Raw genomic sequence first — 19050 nt, 5'->3', positions numbered from 1 at the left:
GTCTTCTTTTGCCTCAACTTTAACCATTTAAGTACATCACAAATTCATCATGATGAAGAGAAGAATTAAAAAGAGATGCATTTTCCCTTCCACACTGAAAGAATTTGAGAATGTTACAGTGGTAGGTTTTGGATGTTAATTATTTGCTGATACTCACCTCAGGACAAACATATTTTCTTATTAATTTCTCATTTATTTGTAATTCTCAAAGCCATGTAGTTTCACCCATTTTGTTTTTTAAGGAAGATATTTATACAAACTGCAGTAAAAAAAATTAGACCTCTGTATGCACCTGAGTCTTTCTCCCATTCCACAGTTTGAATCACTTGCACTTCCTTCCTTGTGAAAATTTGTAGCTTGATGGCAGAGGTGGTTCCAATACCACATATCCTCAAGAATGTTTTCTCCTTTTTCTTCCACAGTTTTTTTCCCCTGATATTCTTGTTCTTCTCTGGGTCATGACAACCCGCTCTGTGTCTTGTGTTATGGCTGGTACACATGATGGAGAATTTCTCTCCACATTTTCCAGATCAGTCTTGCTCTTTTTACACCTTTGCCCACTCTTTGTTCTTTAGAACCTTTCTCTGGATTTTCCCAGTAGCTGTCTTTGGCAGCTCCTGAACAAACTCTACCTGAAAGGCAAAAATGCTCCCTGTAGCCAAAGATCTTGTGGGTAATTTCCCAGGTGCAACAAAAGATTGTGAAAACACTTTTAGCATGGGATAGCTGGGGATGAACAGATGGGAAGCTGCACAACCAGGGCTGGAATGGTGAATTTCCTTACGACACCTTGTAGCTACTGCACAGACAGTACTTGCAGGGAGATGTGCCACCATCTCTAGGAGCTGAGTGCTGCAGCTTTCAGGACAGGGAGCTCCTGGTGGCTTTCCTAGTGAGAAGAGATGGATTCCAACCCACTGATGCCAGCAGGAACTTTTGCTTTGATTTAGCTGTCTGTCCGAGGAGGGCTCAAGGTAGAACTGGTTAGAATGGAATGCCTTGCCCATTTGAGCTGCTGTGAACACTCCAGCATTCCATGAAAGAAAGACTGGGCCATCATGAAGTAAAATTTCACCACCATTGCCTCCCCCTGGGTCCATTCTAACACACACAGCCAACCCAAGGCTGCAGCTGCAGCAGACCCTGTCATCTAATTTCATTTTATCTAACTCTGGTTGGGGCATTTGTCAGAAAGGTGTTGAAAAGAGCTGAAGCAGGACAAAAAATGCACGAGTTCTGGAACAATGTCGTTTTGGGCTGTACTTACCTTCCTTGGATACTTGTATGGTGCAGTCACCTTCTTGACATGTTGTTGAAGCTCATGAATTAATTTTTCTGAATCATGTGATACAAAAGCAGGAGCTAAAACAACGAAAGCTTTGACCACCTGTGAACCACAAATGAAGGGGTTCCATTAACTTCCAGAGGTGGCAATAAATGAATACATTTGTTGTGAAAAGTGAATGTCAAAATTCAGAATGCCAAATAATTTTCTTTAATTTCCCTTTTCACTAGCTGATTGTTATCAACTGCTGTGTTATGAAGGACACATTCTGGAGAAGAGAATGTTTTTCTATTTTCTACTTTTTTTCTAACTTTATACATTATTAAACTTTCAAAAAGTTTTAGTACAGAAAATAAAGAGAGATTAAAATCTTGTCCCAGTTGCTCAAAAAAATGTTGCAAGGTTGGAAAAATATAAAGCAAAAATTCAACACTGTGGATATCATTGCCACCATATGCTTAGTGGTAAATGAGAAATAATCAAAATTTCATTGCTTAGACAAAAAGATCACATGATTAGTCTGAAAAACCAATTTTTTTCCCCACATAAAACCCTGCAAAGAAATAATTCTGATATTTTAAGATCTCTCAAGGTGTGGATTAAAAAATGTTTATGCCCACCTAATTTCAAAAGTTTGCAACACTGAATTCTAAGGAAGGCTGGTACTTATAAGGAAGTTGATACTTAGTAGAAAGGGTAATTCTTTTAAGGATATTTTTCCCTATTTTGCTTTACCTCCCCTCGCACTGGGTCGGGACTGCTGACCACAGCCGCCTCCACCACTGCTGGGTGCTCTATCAATGCACTCTCCACCTCAAAGGGGCCAATGCGGTACCTGGGGAGCACAGAGACAGCTCAGCCCAGCAGCAGGGACCAGTCCTTGGCCTTGCCAGGCTGCATTTCATCAGGCAGATCCAACAGGAGATGCCTTACCCAGCAGAGTTAATGATATCATCAGCTCTTCCAACAAACCAGATATATCCCTCTTTGTCCATAACGCCTCTGTCCCCGGTGAGATAAAAATCTCCTTGCACAGAGGCAGCAGTTTTCTCTGGATTATCCTGCCAACAATCAAACATTTCCAAAAAGTTACCTTATTGTTAGTGAATTGTAATGCATTTCCTTAGCAGTGATGCAAAAAATGAACAAAAAATTGTACTCAAAATGAGTGTGTTCAGTACTGCTTTATATTTTCACTGAGGTGTCACTACCTCAGAGCCATATGATCCTCTACATGTGAGGGGTTTGTGCTGTAGCTTGTGTTTGTGCTGTTGATCTTGTGCACATGTTGTGTGTGACAGGCATCTGTACAAAGGTTTCCTCTGACTGCAGTGCTTGATGGAATGGGGGTACTTCTGATAGTGGAATGAGGGAATAAAATACCCTTGTCTTGGAAAGCCTCCATGAGCTTCTGATGTGTAAGAGTAGAATTTATGGGCTGTTCTTCAATAATGTTCAAACAAAGATAGGAATGGAATAGAGGGAAAAGAGTGATGCTCTGAACATGAAGCACATGGCACATATCTGGAACAAGGTATCCCCTGGTTCACGTTGCATTTTGAAGCTACAGTCAGTCAGTCTGTTCCTGAAACTATGCACTGATCAGGCTCAAAATCCTCGAGTAACCCAGTGAGACTTTCTGAGATTCTGCATGGAGTTCTGCTCCTGGCAGACCTTTGCCCTGGGTGTCTCCTGGGTGCCTGAGCAGACACAGGCACAGCAAGTCAGGCTCACCAAGTACTCGGAGAACAGACAGAAGGGCCGTTTGGGCTTCACCCGGACAGCAATGGTGCCCTCTTCTCCTTGAGGCACCACGGCCCCTTGCTCATCTACGATCTGCAGAAAGGACACACACAGCAGGGCTGCTTTGATCAGCTCACAGGAACATCTGCTGCAGCTCAGTGCAGGCCACAGAAGGGACACAGCACTGCCTTACTGTTCTGTCCACATACCTGCACATCATAAGGGGGAACAGGTTTTCCAAAAGAGCCAGGTTTAATTTTCATTCCTTCCATATTGGCACAGATTGTCACCTGCAGAATAGATTTTTTAAAGCTTTTAAAAATTTGTTGCAGTATCCTGTAAATTTTATTATTTGCATTAGAAAGGACTCCTTTTTGTGACTTTGTTGTCACAAGGGCTGAATCAGGACCAAAGCGCCGTGGTCCTCAAGAACATCAGAGTCTGGGATGTGAGCTGCTTTGATATTTTTCATTAAAACATCACACAGGACAAAGTGATACCCAGAGCAAATAATCTATTTTAGTTTTGCTTTTGAAGTAAACATGGTAGAAGTTATTATTACCAATAATTATATTTATTGCAAACGTACTGTTTCGGTCTGGCCATATCCTTCATGGATATCCACCCCTGTCTGGATTTTCCACTTCGCCAACACTTCAGGATTGAGAGCTTCCCCTCCAGTTACACAGTGCTTCAGACTCGGGAACTTGTAGCTTAAGAGGAACAGCAAATGAAATAATTTTCTTAACCCTTGCAAAGAACAGTAAATAGACTTAACCAAACAGCCTCCCTCAGCTTTCCAAGGAAGTAAACCTAAAACTTCACAAGCTCCTTTGGAAATGACAATCATCACCCTGTTATGCACACCTTGACTAGAATGCTAGACTGCTTGAGTTGCCACTGCAGATGATGTGGTTTATCTCTGTGGCAATAGAAGTAGGTTTTTCTGCTGGAAGATGCATGAGAAAAAGCGTTTCCTTGGGAGAGCTGACATGAAAGGAGGAATCTGAGCAAGCACATCAAATGTGTGTGGAAAGCTCAGTTATGTGCCAACATCTAAGATCTGGTATAACATAGAGAATTTTCTAGAGCAAAAGGAAGGATAAATAGATACACAGAGACTGAACTCTGCTAAAACCTGGACTGGCTTTTGGCAGGATGTAAGACCTATGTGACAAGAATGAGTACCTTACCAAACATGTGAATGCACCTTGCAAACCACTTCTCACAAGCTGGGTATTTTAAAGAGTAACAAGTCAGGAAGAACAGCTGCCAAGTAACTCTCCGCAGGTGGAACTCCTCTAACTGCTCCCTTCATTCTCAAGCATGTGAGAACAACTCCATGGTGCACCAGTAGCTCCCTGATCCAATGCTGCCCAAAACATTGACTTCAATTGAACTGTGAAGCCTAAATTCAGAGGAAGTGACAGCTTAAAAAAAAAATCTCCTTTGTTTCCTCTGTGCTGTCTATTCAAAGAGCCAGTCCTGAAGCCCAGGTAGCCTATGGTGTGGCTAATTCTTCTCACATTTGAAAACAGAGAGTGTCCTTTACTGAGAGCAAGCAAGCTTTGCTAATTGGGTTTCCTTGAACTGAAAAAGAGAACTAAGGAACCCAAGGACCTAAGCCTGCAGAGGTGTCCCAGCATTGTACCCCAGCCTCCCTCCCCTCCCTGCTGTACCTGCTCACATCATGTTTGACCAGCATGAGGAAGGCAGTGGGAGCTGTGCAGAAGGTGGTGATGGGATATTTTGAGAGAGTCTAGAAAAATAGGAAATTACTGTGCTGAAAAGAAAGTGTAATGCTGGGCCTGACCTTGTGAACGTGCAGGTGATTAACAAAAGAGCCCAATTTTGAGGGGCATCAATCAGCTGATTGGTTTAAAGTGCCTTAAGGGAAGAATAAGCACTCTGGCAACTCACTGAAAATTTAGGAAAATAGAACCTTAATACAGGTTTATGCCATATTCTGAATACTGGCCCATATTCAGCCTATCCACAAGGCAGCTGGAAGTCCATACCTGAAGTAAGGTTTGGATTCAATATTGGGCAACACAGCAGTGATCCCAAGACCTTTATATCCTGCATCTTTGTCCAGTTGTTCTCTACACTCAAACAATGACACAGGGCCTACCCAGGAGGGAAAACACTTGTTCCTTGAGCCTATGGGTACCAAATGGAGGGATGATTCCTTGGGATGTGGGAAGTACTATCCCTGCTGCTACTAAGCAATGGTACCCATGGACTGGATTCCAGTTTGTTTCCTTCACTTTTTTAAAATGGAAATAAATATCACAGTATAAACTGTTACGCTTACCTCTGCAATAACTTCTGGTTTAAACTGTGGCATATTGTGTATGAAGACACAAGATCCGCAGATCCACGGTGCAAAAACACTGCTCCAAGCTGCTTTTACCCAGCCAGTGTCAGAGGTATTCCACATTATATCTGAAGGAGTCAATTTCAACCAATGCCTGATGAAAAAGCAGAGAGGAAAGAAATGCTGCAGAGAATGTGAGAGGGTCAGGCCCAGGTCACAGCAGGAGGCTTCCATTAGAAGATGTGGTGTCAGCAAGTGGGGCTCTGTAGAAAGTTTGAGAGAGTTGAAGAGTCTTAAATATTCTCTGATTTCCCTTCCTTCCCTCCTGCTTAATGTTTTGAGCATTTATTTTTCTTGTGAGCAGTGCAAAACATCTCTGTCCTGAGTTGCAGAATCTGGATCTAGAGCAGAACCCAAACAGATCATCTGGAATTGGCTTTCCCCACCTGGTGCAGTTGAGACATCAGCTAAGCCACAGCTCATTTCTCCAGGAAACTAAACAAGTTACTTTTCTGGCCCCTTGATCACCAGCTTCCAACTCGGAATGCTTTGGGAAAAGTATCCTTTAATTTTCAAGATGAGGAAGATGCAAGATCCGACAGTCATAAAATGCCTGCATTTACTGGAATGTTATGGCCTCATGTTCAGTTCAACGCTGATCACAGCACTTAATCAGGACCCTGGAGGGAACTGCAAGTTAATACCTGCCACTGACTGCAAATCCAATGCCATAACTGCTGTGGGACTGCAGCACCATTTTTGGGAAGCCTGTAGTTCCGCTGGTAAAATAGATCAGCATTGGGTCTTGACTTCTTGTCTTGACACACTGATGGTCAGCAGATGCAACCCTTCAGAAGAAATTATATATTCCAGTCACTATGTGCAGTTTTCCACCAGGGCAACAGCATTTTTATAGCTTAGGAGTTCAACAGGAAAATTGCCCAAAATGAACAATCTCACAAAATAAGTGGTAACACAGGTAAGAACAGTTAGAGAACACATTTTGCTTGTAACGAGTATGCCCTGTATGCCAGAACTTTCAAGATATGAGCACCTACAGAATATTTCAAGGACTTTGTCTGTAACTGTTTTAGCAAGGGCACTCCAGGTGCTGATTATGGAACAGCAACCAGAAACCAATGAGGAAAAACCAGCCCCCACTAGAAATCAATAACTAAGGTTATTATGCCAAGTACATTGATCTTATTACAAATAATAGGTCATTAATGTTCAAGAGACTGATGGAAAATTCAGATCCTTTGAGCTACCAGGATCGTATAGGAAAGAAAGAACTGAGCACCAAGAGCTGGCAATGGGTATTTTCCCATTTAATCAAGGGCCATTAGAATGGGCTCCAGCAGACAAGCTTATAACAATTGTTTAGAGCTCTGTGTGCTTGTCTGGTGGTCACAGTAGAAGCAGAGAGCTTCTAAAAACTGGCAGGCTGCTAAGTAAAGCTGAAGGACATGAACTAAGCTCCCAAAACCTGGATTGGACGAACCTCTACCAGTATGGCCACAAATCAAGGAATTGACAGAGGGGTGCGAAAATGTAACTTATTTGTATTTTGAAAATTACCCCCACAACTCAGCAATGTCACCTGAATGATACAGCTCCCAAAACCTCAAAGAACTGGAAAGAAAAGAGCTGGATACTCACGCAAGGAGTTCTTTGAAGTTCAGCCACCCATCCCTGCTCCCCTGGCCTACAATGAGTTTGGTTTTCAGGAACTGGGTGTCAGACAGGACAGATTCCACTGCAGGTGCCAGGGCATCATTGGTAACAATGCACTTGGCCTTTGAAGCCTGGAGTCGGTATAAGATGTCTTTGGCAGTTAGTTGGGATGTTCCTGGAATAAGGACAATTCCTGGAAAAAAGCAAGAGGCAATTGAGAAAACTCAGCATTTCCCAAAATGACTTGATTATGTCTCTCTGTTGATACTGATTATATTCATCATGGATGTTTATCAGTTTAAAAGCAGGGCAAAATAGATCTATTGAATTATTAATGACTCCAAGTTCTTCCATGATAAATTCAGCTCCCTTCCAATGTATGTGGCCAAGTGTGGCCTTTGGTTGCAGCCATTCAGCCCTCACTGGCTGAATTCACTGATTTTGACTGGACCATGTCTGTGCTTCCTGTGTGGGTGCAGGCAATTCTCCCTCTAGCCAAAAGAGCAGCTGTAGAGGCCCCAACAGAATATTCCTGCTTGCATTTTCTTCACCCTCATCTAATAGATGGCTTGTAGGCTCTGTTTGCTTTCTGTCGGCAGCCACCGAGTCCGTGAGTCACTCACCTGCTCGCATGCAGGCCACGTTCAGGAGCCACCACTCAGGAACACGAGGCAGAATTGCCACAATTCTGTCTCCTCTCTGCAAACCACAGGCCTCAGAAAGGACATTGGCTGCCTTCTTGGACAGAGAGCCCAACTCCTCAAAGCTCCACTTCACCTCCTCTCCCTTATCACTGACCCACCAAAAAGCTGGATTTGCTGGTTTTCTGCCATCCTAGAACATGTGAGCAGATATTAAAATAAGAAAAACTTTGAAAGGTCTCACTTCAATATAAATCACCCTTATCAACTCCTCTCTTGGAGTGATACCCATCTTTCTGACAAACAAAATGGTGCCACTGCTATCCAGTACCATTAATAAAATGGTATCATTTGAGATTTGCTCCACCACGTCCTGGTTTGGACTGGGATAGAGTAAGCACTGCTTAGCAACAACTAAGTCAAGGAATTTCCAGTTTTTCACACTCTGCCAACAAGTTGGTGCATGAAAACTGGGAGAGATCACCGACAGGACAGCTGACCTGAACTGTCCAGAGGGATATTCCAGCCACAGGAGGTCCTGCTCAGTTGATACCCTGGTGGGAAGTTGGTTGATAGGTGCCAATTGCTGTTTGGGGACAGGCTGGGTGTCCATCAGAGGGCAGTGGGAAATTGTGTTGGGCATCATTCCTCTTTTCTGGGTTTTCTTTGTTCCTCTTTTTTTGTTATCTCCCTTTTCATCACTACTATTTCTACGAATACTTCTACAATAGTGATAATTTTTATTAATATTCTTTTTATTACTATATTTTATTTCAATTCTTAAACTGTTTGTTCCTCCACCTATGGGTTTTACCTTTTTTCCTCCTGTTTCTCCTCCCCATCCCACTGGATGTGTGTGGATGTGTGTGTGTGAGATTCAGGGGCTCTGTGCTTCTCAGTTGACAGCTGGGGTTAAACTACAATTCAATGTCTATAAAATAAAAGACAAATACTACCTTTTCCAGTTGTGTCCACTTATCTAAGACATCACTTGCAAAGTTGAAATATTCTGGCACTTCCTTTTTACCCTGATTTACAGATTCATAATGGGAAGTAATCTGAAATGTAAGAAGCCTGTTGTTTCCATGGAATGTTCTGGAAGGTGACCTGAGAATCCACAAACACTGAGGAATCCAGGATTTAAGAAATGTCCTCATGATAAATGATGTTTTATCAGATGGTGAGGGGAAGGAATCAGGTGTACATCTAAGGAATCAGTCACCTGGAATGAAAGAAAAGACATTTAAGACTAGACAGTTATTGGATGCTGTCTAGTTTCTGATGCTGAATGAACCAATGCAAACCAGCTTGAATAAATAGGTTGTTTGAACACATCCGTGTTTTCCCTATTATTTTATGTTCCTCTTTTTCTTGTAAAGGGATTGTGCACTGCTTTTCATTAGAATATTTGTCCTTTACTTTGTCAGCTGATGAATGACTCCCATATCTCATCTCTCAAATTTCACTTGCCAGTCCTTTTATCAATATCTATGTCTGGATTCCTGTAAATTTTATGTTACTTTGCCTGCTTACAGAAATGAAATATCACTACTTTTGAAGTGTTTTAGGAGACAAATCACCTTGACTTAAAACTGTCTCTGTAATTATGTTATGCCCTAAACCTGCACTAGATGGCGAGTCACACTGAATTTATGCACCAATAAAACTGATGAATCTCTGATTTATTTTCTTATGAGTTCTATTTCTTTGAGGGCATGGAATAAACACAAAACAGACAGTAGGTGAGCAAAGGTGAAGTGCCAAAGACTTCCATTTGCTTTGCACTTCAGCTGAATTGTGCAGTTTTGGAAAAGATACATGTTGTAAAATAAACTTGCAAAGAAAGTGCCAACATTTCCAGTTTCTCCTAGTCTTTCCTAGACAAAATACAGGTACATGTGGAAGAGACAGAACTGATAATGCCACAGGTATTTAAAGCCCAACCCTGAAAGTCAAGAAAACTGGTTTTCACTCACAGGAGCTGAATAAAAAGATAAACTTGTTTTAAGTGTAATTAAGTCCTTAAGGGTGTACCCATACATCAAAGGGAATTTTTCCCCAGTTCTATGAAATCAGCTTTGTTTTTAAACTTTTTTTGTGCCATGATGTTGTCATTATTTAACAGCCAGCAGTGCATACCTGTCTCCCAGGGATTCTATGCTCTTACTTTCACATTTGCATTATTTATTGCAAGAGTAGGTGTAGTGAGAGCTTCCAGTGCTCAATGCCAATAAATAACAGTAACTGGCATCACTCTGAAATCACTGCATTTGTGAGGCAAACCAGAGAAACTAAGACAGGAGGTGCACATGTCAGGCACATCTCAATGACTCTTGGCCACATATTTGACTCAATGGCTCTTGGCCACATGGTGTGAGTGGTAACTAAGCAGAAGGCTCTAGAATATTATTGATCTTGAATCCAGTGTTTCCTGCTGACTGGACTGTAACTTCTGCAGAGGGCAGATTTCCCACAGGTCTCAAACTACAAAGCACAAAAAGAAAGCCAAAGCTAGCTAGTACTGATGAAGAAATGCACAGAATGTGATCTTAACTGCTCTGTGTCTAAAAGAAAACGTTCTCCACCAGTTCAATTCCACTAAATCTCACTCCTTTCTTCACTGCCAATCTGTCCTGGCAGGACAGACAGATGTATAATCCTCCTGTTTCTGCAGTTTCCTTTCAGGACACAGAGGTTAGGAACCCTCTCCACGATGGAGCCTGTTTCCTGGTAGGAGGTTTCCAGGAGGGATTTAAGTTGATGGCTATTTGTTTCAGTGGCAGACAGGGGAAAACCAGCTCTCTCAGCAAATTGTTTTGCCATCCTACCTTTGTTCTGGGAGCCTTAGGCTGTGTTCTGAGCTTAAACACTGCCTGCCCAGCTCAAACCGGCCTCGTTAGTTTTAACCTGCAGTTCTGAGAGATGCTTTTTAACCTTACTAGTATGTTGCTTGAAAGACATCTTTGAAAAGGAGCTGTTATGAAGAGAAAGAGACCGCAAAGTCAAATGGGAGACTCTTATCTTTCTGCTTCTTTTTCTCCTTTAGTACCTGATTGCTGAATCTGTATTTATGTGTGATCTTATCTTGCAAGCAGCCTGAATACACAGCTCCTGATTTCATTAGGCACACTCTGCAAGTACTAATGGAACACATCTCAAGGTGCATTACTACACAAAGCTTCTGAGCCTCATAGAAAAGAGTTTGCTGGAAACCCAGCCCCACTTACAGAATAAAAAGAATAAATTCAAAACCAGAATAAATTGCAGCAATATGCCCCCCAAGATCCTTCATCTACAGAAAATGGAGGCTACCACATCAACCCCATTATGAACATTCCTTCTTTTTAGTGGTACCTTCCTAAATAAAATGTCTGCTAAAGGCACAAGGTGCAAAGAATCTCTTGATACTCCTCAAGAAGAAGAAAGAGTCATTATTGAAGGAATTTCTTCTTGATTCTACTAATCCAGACCCACCTGTTTTCAAGTCAGCTCTGAAATACTGAAATGCCACTGAAATACTATGTCCTTTGTGCTTGGTCTCCTCTACCAGCTACAGCTCTGGGGGTAAAGTTCACAAGTTTTATCAGAGTTTAAGGGTCAAAGATATTTCTACTACAACTATGGACTGGCAGGTGTTTACAGAAATAATAATTCCATAGTGAATTGAACCCATATAAATTCAGTCCAGAATCTCAATATTTCTGTCAAATATTTTTTTAAATGTTCTGAAAGGGCTGTCTAGGGAGGCCTCATAGTTCTCATGCACAGCTGATAGCAATCCTAAGGATGAACTGGTACATTTAGCCCCTTCCATTTATTGTACAGAAAACTGTGTTACTACTGAAAACCAATGGCACAATCTTCTGGTTTAACCCATAGAGTAGTATCTTACTTGAGGTACAACTTGGCACTCAAGTACAGAAGGGAGCCTCACAGACAAGACCTCAAAGAGTGACTGACATTAAAGTTACCTGTGCAAAGAAATGAGAGTTTTCCCCTGACTTCAGCATACTCTCAGTCCCACAATTAGTAGATCCATGAGTGCAAGAGACAAGCAAACATGAGGCAGAGGAGCAGCCCTCAAATACTGTGCCAGGGACCTGACCTGCTGCTTTGTCTGCAGCCCTGATGAGAGAAGGGTGTTTGATTACACCAGCACACTTGGAACCCACTGGTGCTTCTGCAGGCAGGTGTTTCCTCCTGTGCTCTCTCACCTTCTCCCTGGGTTGTTTATTTTCAGACACAGAAAACCCAACTTCCCCATACTTCTTCCCAACTTCTCCACCCCCCAACCGCTACTAAAGATGAGGAAGTACTTAAATAATTTAATCTTCCCATGGAAAGGTGCAGTTGGCTCCTCTGGTGGCAAACTTATCAACCTTATCAGCCTCTTGGTTTGGCTGATACAGCTGCAGACATTTGAGCAGCAAACCCTACTGCTTAATGCTCCTTTGCTTCTTTCTTTCTCAGCATCTGGATAAAGGCAGGACAAGATGAAGACACATCCATTTTCCCTTCTTCTATTGTTGTTTCTCACAGGCTTCCTGGCAGCAGAGAGCATAAGCCCAAATGAAGCAAAGCTAAAGCAAACCAAGCTCCCCAAAATAAAGAAGGAGAACCACGTCCTCTTACTGAAAAAGAGCAACTTTGACAGAGCATTGAAGGAAACCAAATACCTCCTTGTGAAGTTCTGTGAGTATCAATTTCCCCTCTCTCACCCTGGTGGCTCTGCAGAGAGTGACTGATGTTGGGGCACTCAAGAATGCTTGTTTTACCATTGCGTTGTCCCCTAGTAGTCCTTGTTAGTTTTGGTTTCCTCTATGTATCTATTTCTGATCATAACTACAGTAATTTATTCTTTTTTGGGGTGGTTAAGTATCAGTCTGCTGCATAAGACAGTGCTGAGTTGGCATTCTTTGCTTCCACTGCCTAATTTTGCAAGTGTGTGTTTCACAGCAGTGATGGGTAAAACATATTAAAAAAAAAAACCCAACAAAACAAAAGTTAATCAGAGAGTGCTTTTCTCCCTCTTGCAATTTCATCAGCACTTTGTATGAGATTTTTTGGATGGCATCTCTCCTCTGTGAGCATTTGGGCTTCAGGGATTGTCTTTTTACAATATTTTGATATCTGTAGTTACATTATATTGTTCTTTTTCCCTGAAAGGAGCACTTGATTAGGTAGAGGCAGGTTTGTGGTCCTTCTTTTAGGTTCATGTTCATTCCTCCTGGAGGACAAAACTGGTGGGGTTTTTGAATAACTAACCTTGTTATAAGGTCTGGCCATCAAATACATCGCAAAGGCAAAAGCCAAGAGGCAGATCCTTGTGATGTTACCCATCTAAAAGTTCAGATGCTGCCCCAAACAGGGATCTGCCCTGGCCAGCAGCTTGCTGCTAGCAGAAACCTTTGATCAGCATAAGGCAGCAAAATCTTAATTTCTTTTGCTTGGGCTTGACCTTGTTCTGCTGAGCCAAACTCCCTGAGCTCAGTGCACACATACCTTAACCTTAAATTACACAAACACTTGCCAACCAGACCCCCTTTGGCAGCAGGTGTCAGACACAGGCACAAACTGAACCCCCAAACTGTTTCATATTTGGAAGGGATATTCAAAATTAAGGCAATATCCTAATTTTGCAGAAGTGCATCTAATTTGGTCTTTTGCATCACTACCAAATGAGAATTTTACTGCTGATATATAATTATAATAAAGTAAAATATAATAAAAATATAATATAATATAATATAATATAATATAATATAATATAATATAATATAATATAATATATAATAGAAACAAAAACATGTTATATAGAATAGAATATTTAATTTTAATATTAATATATATTATTATATACAGTATAATACTATAGCAACAGACAAAACTGATAATAACATAAATAAAGAATATAATGAATACAATAAAGATAATAATAATAATGATGTAGTGTAGGTCAACTTGAAATGAAAGCACTTGTATTTTCAACAACAAAATCTAAAATACACTAACAGACTCAGGAAACTGGAAATATGTTTGGATCATGCCAAATATTTCATTAATCCTGAAAGAAGGTTGTAAAACTTCAAGTGTTTTTAATCTTTCAGAATAATCAATTTAAAAAATTATTTTAAAAATAGTGTTTTAAATTTTTAGATACTTCTGAAAGTGTTGAAAGTTTGGAAGATTTTGTTTACTAATTGTGGAGGATTTAAAGCTATTTGCCAAATTCAATCTGCAGTTGTGTACTGTTTTATTTCTCAGAAGATGCATCATTTTGGTGGAAAAATAACTTACCAGAAAAAACCCTTAGTCATTCTGTATTCTGTATTGTAAGAGCTGCCTCAAAGCACAGTATCCAAGTGACCAGGTCAGAGGAGAGTTTGTAAACAAACTTTTTTGGTACAGGCAGAGATTATCAACAGGGAGTTATTACAACACGCTTCAGGATTGCAACCATGTATGAGCAGAAAACAGACATGAAAGAATTCAGAATGAGACAGGAGATGGAGGAAGAATTGTTCAGGGACGTGGGCACTCCAAGGATGTGGGGCTCTATCCCAGGCTTCCTTGCCCCTCTTCAGAGCAGTCTTGGACCTCTGTGATCTCACCCCTGGCTTCTTCAGGAGGGAAGGACAAACAGACTCTTCCCTTCCCCACCACATCTTCCAAAACGCAGAGATGAGGCTCTGCTCCCCAAACACGCCTTGCTCCAGTGATCCTCATCACTCTCTGGTTTGCATCAAAGGCCTTACTGAAAACTCCTGGATTGCCTTTCCCCCACAACCATAAAGGCATCCACAGTCCCTGGACAGAATGATGGAGTCACTCCCAGGAGTGATGAGCTCCACAGCACTGATCCATGATCTGGGGATCACTGGCCTCAATCTCTGTGGCTCCCTTTGGGGACATGCCACTGAACAGCCTCTGGGGCAGTGACAAACTGTCCTGCAGTGGGACACTGCCCTGGGTGTAGGAAACCTGACTCCACAATGCTGAGTGAGCTGATTCCTTCGCTGTAATAATTGCATTGCCACAGCACAAGGAGACTAAAGATGGGACCTGCACAGAAAAGCCATAAAGACCATATCTTTTATATGCTACTTCTAAAAGTCTATCTAAATAAACAACCTCTGTTAACAAGGAACTATTAAAGAAACTTTGGTAATGTGAGAGAAAACAATATTGCCCAGATCACCCAGGAAATCTGTGAGGCTGCCAGGAATCAGATTCAGAAACCCAGAATGAATGTGAGACCTGAGCTCTTTTTCTTCCTGACTCATTAGAGATCACAGAGACAGAGAGTGGGAAGGAATCCCAGGCTTCCCAGAAGATAGGATTTCTTCTGGTGCTGCACCAACACCAGAAAAATTTGAGCTACAAACTTTCATTCAAGGCTATGCCTTAGATCACCTCTCAATGATAAGAAAACCTTTCCCTGTTGCATTGTTATTTACTTACCAGTCCCACTGTATCTGTCAGGTGAGGTCGGTTTTGACGTTTTCTACCCAGTGACTCCCAAGCCCTTTTAGTACCTGTCAGTTCCACCCTGACAGTGTCCCAGGTCTGCTTTCCTTCAGGAAGGGTTGCTACAAATACATGCTGACTTTCAGCCAGGCAATGCATGGATCCCTCTGGAGCTGGGCAAAGTGCACAGGGCAAGTGCTGAGTGGGAAAACAAAACATTGACCCAGAAACCCAGCGCTCTTCCTCTCTCCTCCTATCTGTTCTGTGCACCAAAACATGTCTGAAAACCATGCAAGCATCACCCAGCAGTGTGTGAGTCCTGCCCAGCACCTCATCTCAGCACTCCATTGAAAGTGCTCTGCTGCTGCAGGCTGTGGCATCTCCCAATCCACACTGAACTGATCTAAATTCCACACAAATGCTTCTGAGCATAGAGAACTCAGAGCACTTGTCACCAGCAGAAGGTAAACCTCAGATCAGTGCTGCCTGCATGGGAGAGTTTCAGTGTTTACACTGCACACTGCCTGAATAGAAGTCTCTCTGTTGACTTTCACTGCAGAGAAAAGCAAATAGGCACCATAAAAAGTCTCAATCACTCTAACAAATATGCCTATCACAGAGAGAATAAAGTTTGTATACTTGCCAAAAGCACAGCCTTCAGAGCACATGTTAACACCATTTCCCCCAAATTATCAGAAGAATTCATGGAAAGACACAGACCCAAGTGAATGCTTGATTCCACAGGCTTCTGAGAATGCCTGCTGCTGTTCTTTCCAGTGAAAAGTTTTCAGATCCTAGATAAACATGGGGATAACCTAAAGACAAGCACACAAGTGGTGCAGACATTGTGCTGCTGCTTTGTGTGCTAAGCACACTCCCATTTATGAGAAGGTGATGTTTACCTTTCCTGGCAGAACATTTGTACATCTAGTGAGACACTGGGTCAGCCACAGTACTCCTGCAACCTGGGACTGAGATAATGACATTTAATAGGCAAGATGAGGGTTACTCTTGAAGACAAACATCTCCTTTTAAGGCACAAAAGCTGAAGGTGATGTTATTAAGAAGAAATTGCAGTTACCTGCAGCAGAATTACTTACTAGCATGGGTCCCTCATGGAAGTGTCTCTCACATAGTTATTTTAATGAATGCTTGCACTAACCCAAATTGAGAATAAACCCTGATGTTTACATAGAAGGAAATCTCAAATGAACTGCAAACCTTAGTTAAGAAGTTAGTTAAGAGGTTAGTTAGTTAAGAGGTCAGCACAGGAGGTTATGGCTGTATCTCACTCTGGAAGAACAGGAGAATTCAAGGTCACAGAAGCAAGCTTGCAACTGCAGCAAGATTAATATCCTTCTACTCTGATAGGTTAAACATGAATCTATTCTTCATCTCAAGACTCTTCTACAGAGAAATTTATATATCTGTAGTGCAACTGTAAAAGCAGCCTACACAGATGAGAAATGGGACTGCTGAAAGGGTTTTTGTGACCATGTCAGAAAAGAACAGCCAGGAAATCAGTATCTGGCAGGACAACAGGCACATTCACAATGACTGCTGCAATCCCTAAACCACCAGTTCAGACAGAATAATGAGATTGGAGGACACCAGCAATGAGCTAAAGGAAAATTAACTCATTGTGCTTCTATGTACATCCGCTTCAAGAATTCTTTAGGGTCATTAAATGCATTCATGTGTCAGCAAAAGATTTGTCTGTCCACATTTCAATATATTTTAGCTCAGTAAACTGCACCATGAAAAAGAAGTAGCAGCTTACTCAGGCTGTCAATGCACTGAAGAGGGAAGAGTCAAAATACAGGATTTCTGGTTCTCCTCCCACTTTCAATTTCCAAACCCTTACTTTATCTTTGTTTTTATTTACAAAACTACTGATACGGAAACATTCTCCCATGTTAATACAATGCTGTTCTTGAGCTGACAGCCTTTGAAGGGCCTCTGGCTCCTGGCAGCTGTGGCACAGCACACTGGTTTACACAGGTGTCCTGCCACCCTCACTGCCTTCCCCGGTGACCTTGTCACAGCTCTGCTGCCTCCTCTCCGTGTCTGCTTTGTTCCCTGCTGATGCTCCTCAAGTTGGGAGCCTGTGATGCCACCTTAGCCCCAGCAGCTGCTTCCTCATCCCACGGCCTGAAGTGATCGGTGTCAATAAAAGTCTAAACCAGAGGAAGCCAAACAAAACTCAAGAAAAGGCTCCAAAGAAAAGGAGTGATGATTTCCTGCAACACTCAAACGACTTGAAAGATAAAGCACCTGGGAGGCAAACAGAGAATGAGTGGAATGAAAAGGAATTGATGGAGAGCTGAAGAGGAGTCTAATCACTCAGGAAAGCAGGGGAAAGGTGCATGATGGATGTTTCCACATGATTTCTGGGTAGTCAAGGGAACAGTTTTTATCTGTCTGTTCTCTCACTGAACTTGTGTCTCACAGTTAGCAGGTTAATGGTACTTAAAGTTCTCCTGTCTCTGACTGCAGGAGTCCTGCACTCCTCCCAGCTGCAGCACAGAGCTGCCAACTCTAGCAACTCTCATTATCTAACATGCTGCTTACATTCTAGTTAGCTGCAACTCTGACTACTCAGGCCATTCAGTGAAAAGAGATCACTAGCATCCTAAAATATCTGTTTGGAATAAAAATATTTCAGAGAAAAATGGATCCTACGCTCTCTTCCCCCCAGACAATCATCCTAAATGTCTAATGTCTAAGCTTAATATTTTTTTTATGTTAGTAAAATTTCAGACTCTCTCTCTAGAGTTCACCAACAGTTTCTTCTGCCCCTTCTTATTTCACGGTGCAAAAAGCATTTCAGCTTCCACTTTCCCAGCTGTGGTAAAACAGCTGTGCAACCTCAGGTTATTGGGGAAAAAAAAATCATTGTACTGAAATTGCCTCTGGTGTAAAACACTGACCTAGAATTAGCAGAAAGCTGCTGGATCCTGGTTTGCTGTGGGGTTTACTGCTCCAACTCCACTCTGTCCAGGGCCACGCACCCTCCCTGGGGGAGAGCCCAGCGACTGTTCTGGGCCAGCCCTGCCACCTGCAGTCTCTGTGTATCAGCACTCTCAAACTGCACTGCAAGTGCTCCATGTCTTATTGAATAGCCCACCTTTGCAGTCATTTTCTGCAAAAATACTTCATAAAGGCTCAACACTCAGTGTCCCTAGAAGCAGCAGTATTTTTATAGGGTAGACATGCAATTTCTTACATTGACAGGTCATAATTGCAGGTTTTCTGCTGTTGTCTCTACGGCATACTCAGGTACAACTGGAGATACTTTTCCTCCCCTTTTTTTAGTGCTAGGAGATAACAAATTACAGTCCTGCTGAGGGAAAGGTTCACAAGACCATTTTTATCAAATGGAAATAGAAAATTAAAGTTTGGGTAAAATTTCTTTGAAAAATCATAATAAGCTTATTTGATGAAACACTAATTTTAGAAGCAATTAGAACACAACTTGGGCTTGGACTGCTGTCTTCAGGCTTATTTGCTTTATTTAGAGAAGCACCTTCTCTCCATCACATGGTGTCTGAGCATCCCCTGAGCAGACTCTAAGTTTTGTTCTGGTAACAGGAACCCTCTGGCATATTAGCAGCTGGAGCAGCTCTGCCAGTCAGGGTTCTGTGAGCCTCTGCCAAGATGGGTCTGTCTGTGACTGGATGTGGAAGGGCCTGGCACTATCACTTCAATATTTGGAGAAAATAGCATTATTTGATGCTAATCTTCACATTGCTGCAACAGTGAGGTGGAAGAAAATGACTGATGGCTGGGATTCAGAGCAAGGATAATGATGAATAATGCAAGGAATGTAACTCAGCACTGAGTTAGAATATGGATTTGTCTTTCATGTATTAGAACTCTTACAGAAATGTCCGTTTACTTTTTGGTTATAACCACATTGGGCA

General features: G+C 41.9%; 1 protein-coding gene across 2 annotated transcripts; it reads right to left on the bottom strand.

Moving 5' to 3' along the window:
* LOC131565141 (acyl-coenzyme A synthetase ACSM3, mitochondrial-like) lies at positions 1 to 15261 on the bottom strand. 2 transcript variants are annotated; one of them, XM_058815851.1, is made up of 14 exons: positions 15122 to 15261; positions 8617 to 8882; positions 7643 to 7853; positions 7005 to 7212; positions 6050 to 6193; positions 5343 to 5499; positions 4708 to 4787; positions 3618 to 3741; positions 3238 to 3318; positions 3020 to 3121; positions 2219 to 2346; positions 2021 to 2120; positions 1268 to 1387; positions 1 to 632 (listed from the first exon to the last, which is right to left on the bottom strand). In XM_058815851.1, exons 2-14 carry the CDS (start codon positions 8815 to 8817, stop codon positions 546 to 548), a joined length of 1743 nt encoding a protein of 580 aa, XP_058671834.1. In that variant the 5' UTR covers positions 8818 to 8882; positions 15122 to 15261; the 3' UTR covers positions 1 to 545. The 2 variants fall into 2 exon arrangements, with proteins under 2 accessions (XP_058671834.1, XP_058671835.1); XM_058815852.1 differs by lacking the exon at positions 15122 to 15261 and adding an exon at positions 13958 to 13987.
* Between the last annotated feature and the right edge of the window lie 3789 nt (positions 15262 to 19050).

This window comes from Ammospiza caudacuta, chromosome 17 (genome assembly GCF_027887145.1).
Source record: "Ammospiza caudacuta isolate bAmmCau1 chromosome 17, bAmmCau1.pri, whole genome shotgun sequence".
In the NCBI taxonomy this organism is placed as follows: Eukaryota; Metazoa; Chordata; class Aves; order Passeriformes; family Passerellidae; genus Ammospiza; species Ammospiza caudacuta.
The sequence above is the reverse complement of the archived record's forward strand: the minus strand, read 5'-3'. Positions and strand labels throughout refer to the sequence as shown.

Coding starts and splice junctions, on each gene's coding strand:
- LOC131565141 (XM_058815851.1), bottom strand. CDS start 8,817: ATGAGGACATTTCTTAAATCCTGGATTCCTCAGTGTTTGTGGATTCTC. Junction 6,194..7,004: donor AACTTCAAAGAACTCCTTGC/GTGAGTATCCAG, acceptor TTTCTTCTGAAG/GGTTGCATCTGCTGACCATC. Junction 2,347..3,019: donor GTCTGTTCTCCGAGTACTTG/GTGAGCCTGACT, acceptor GATTGTTGGCAG/GATAATCCAGAGAAAACTGC.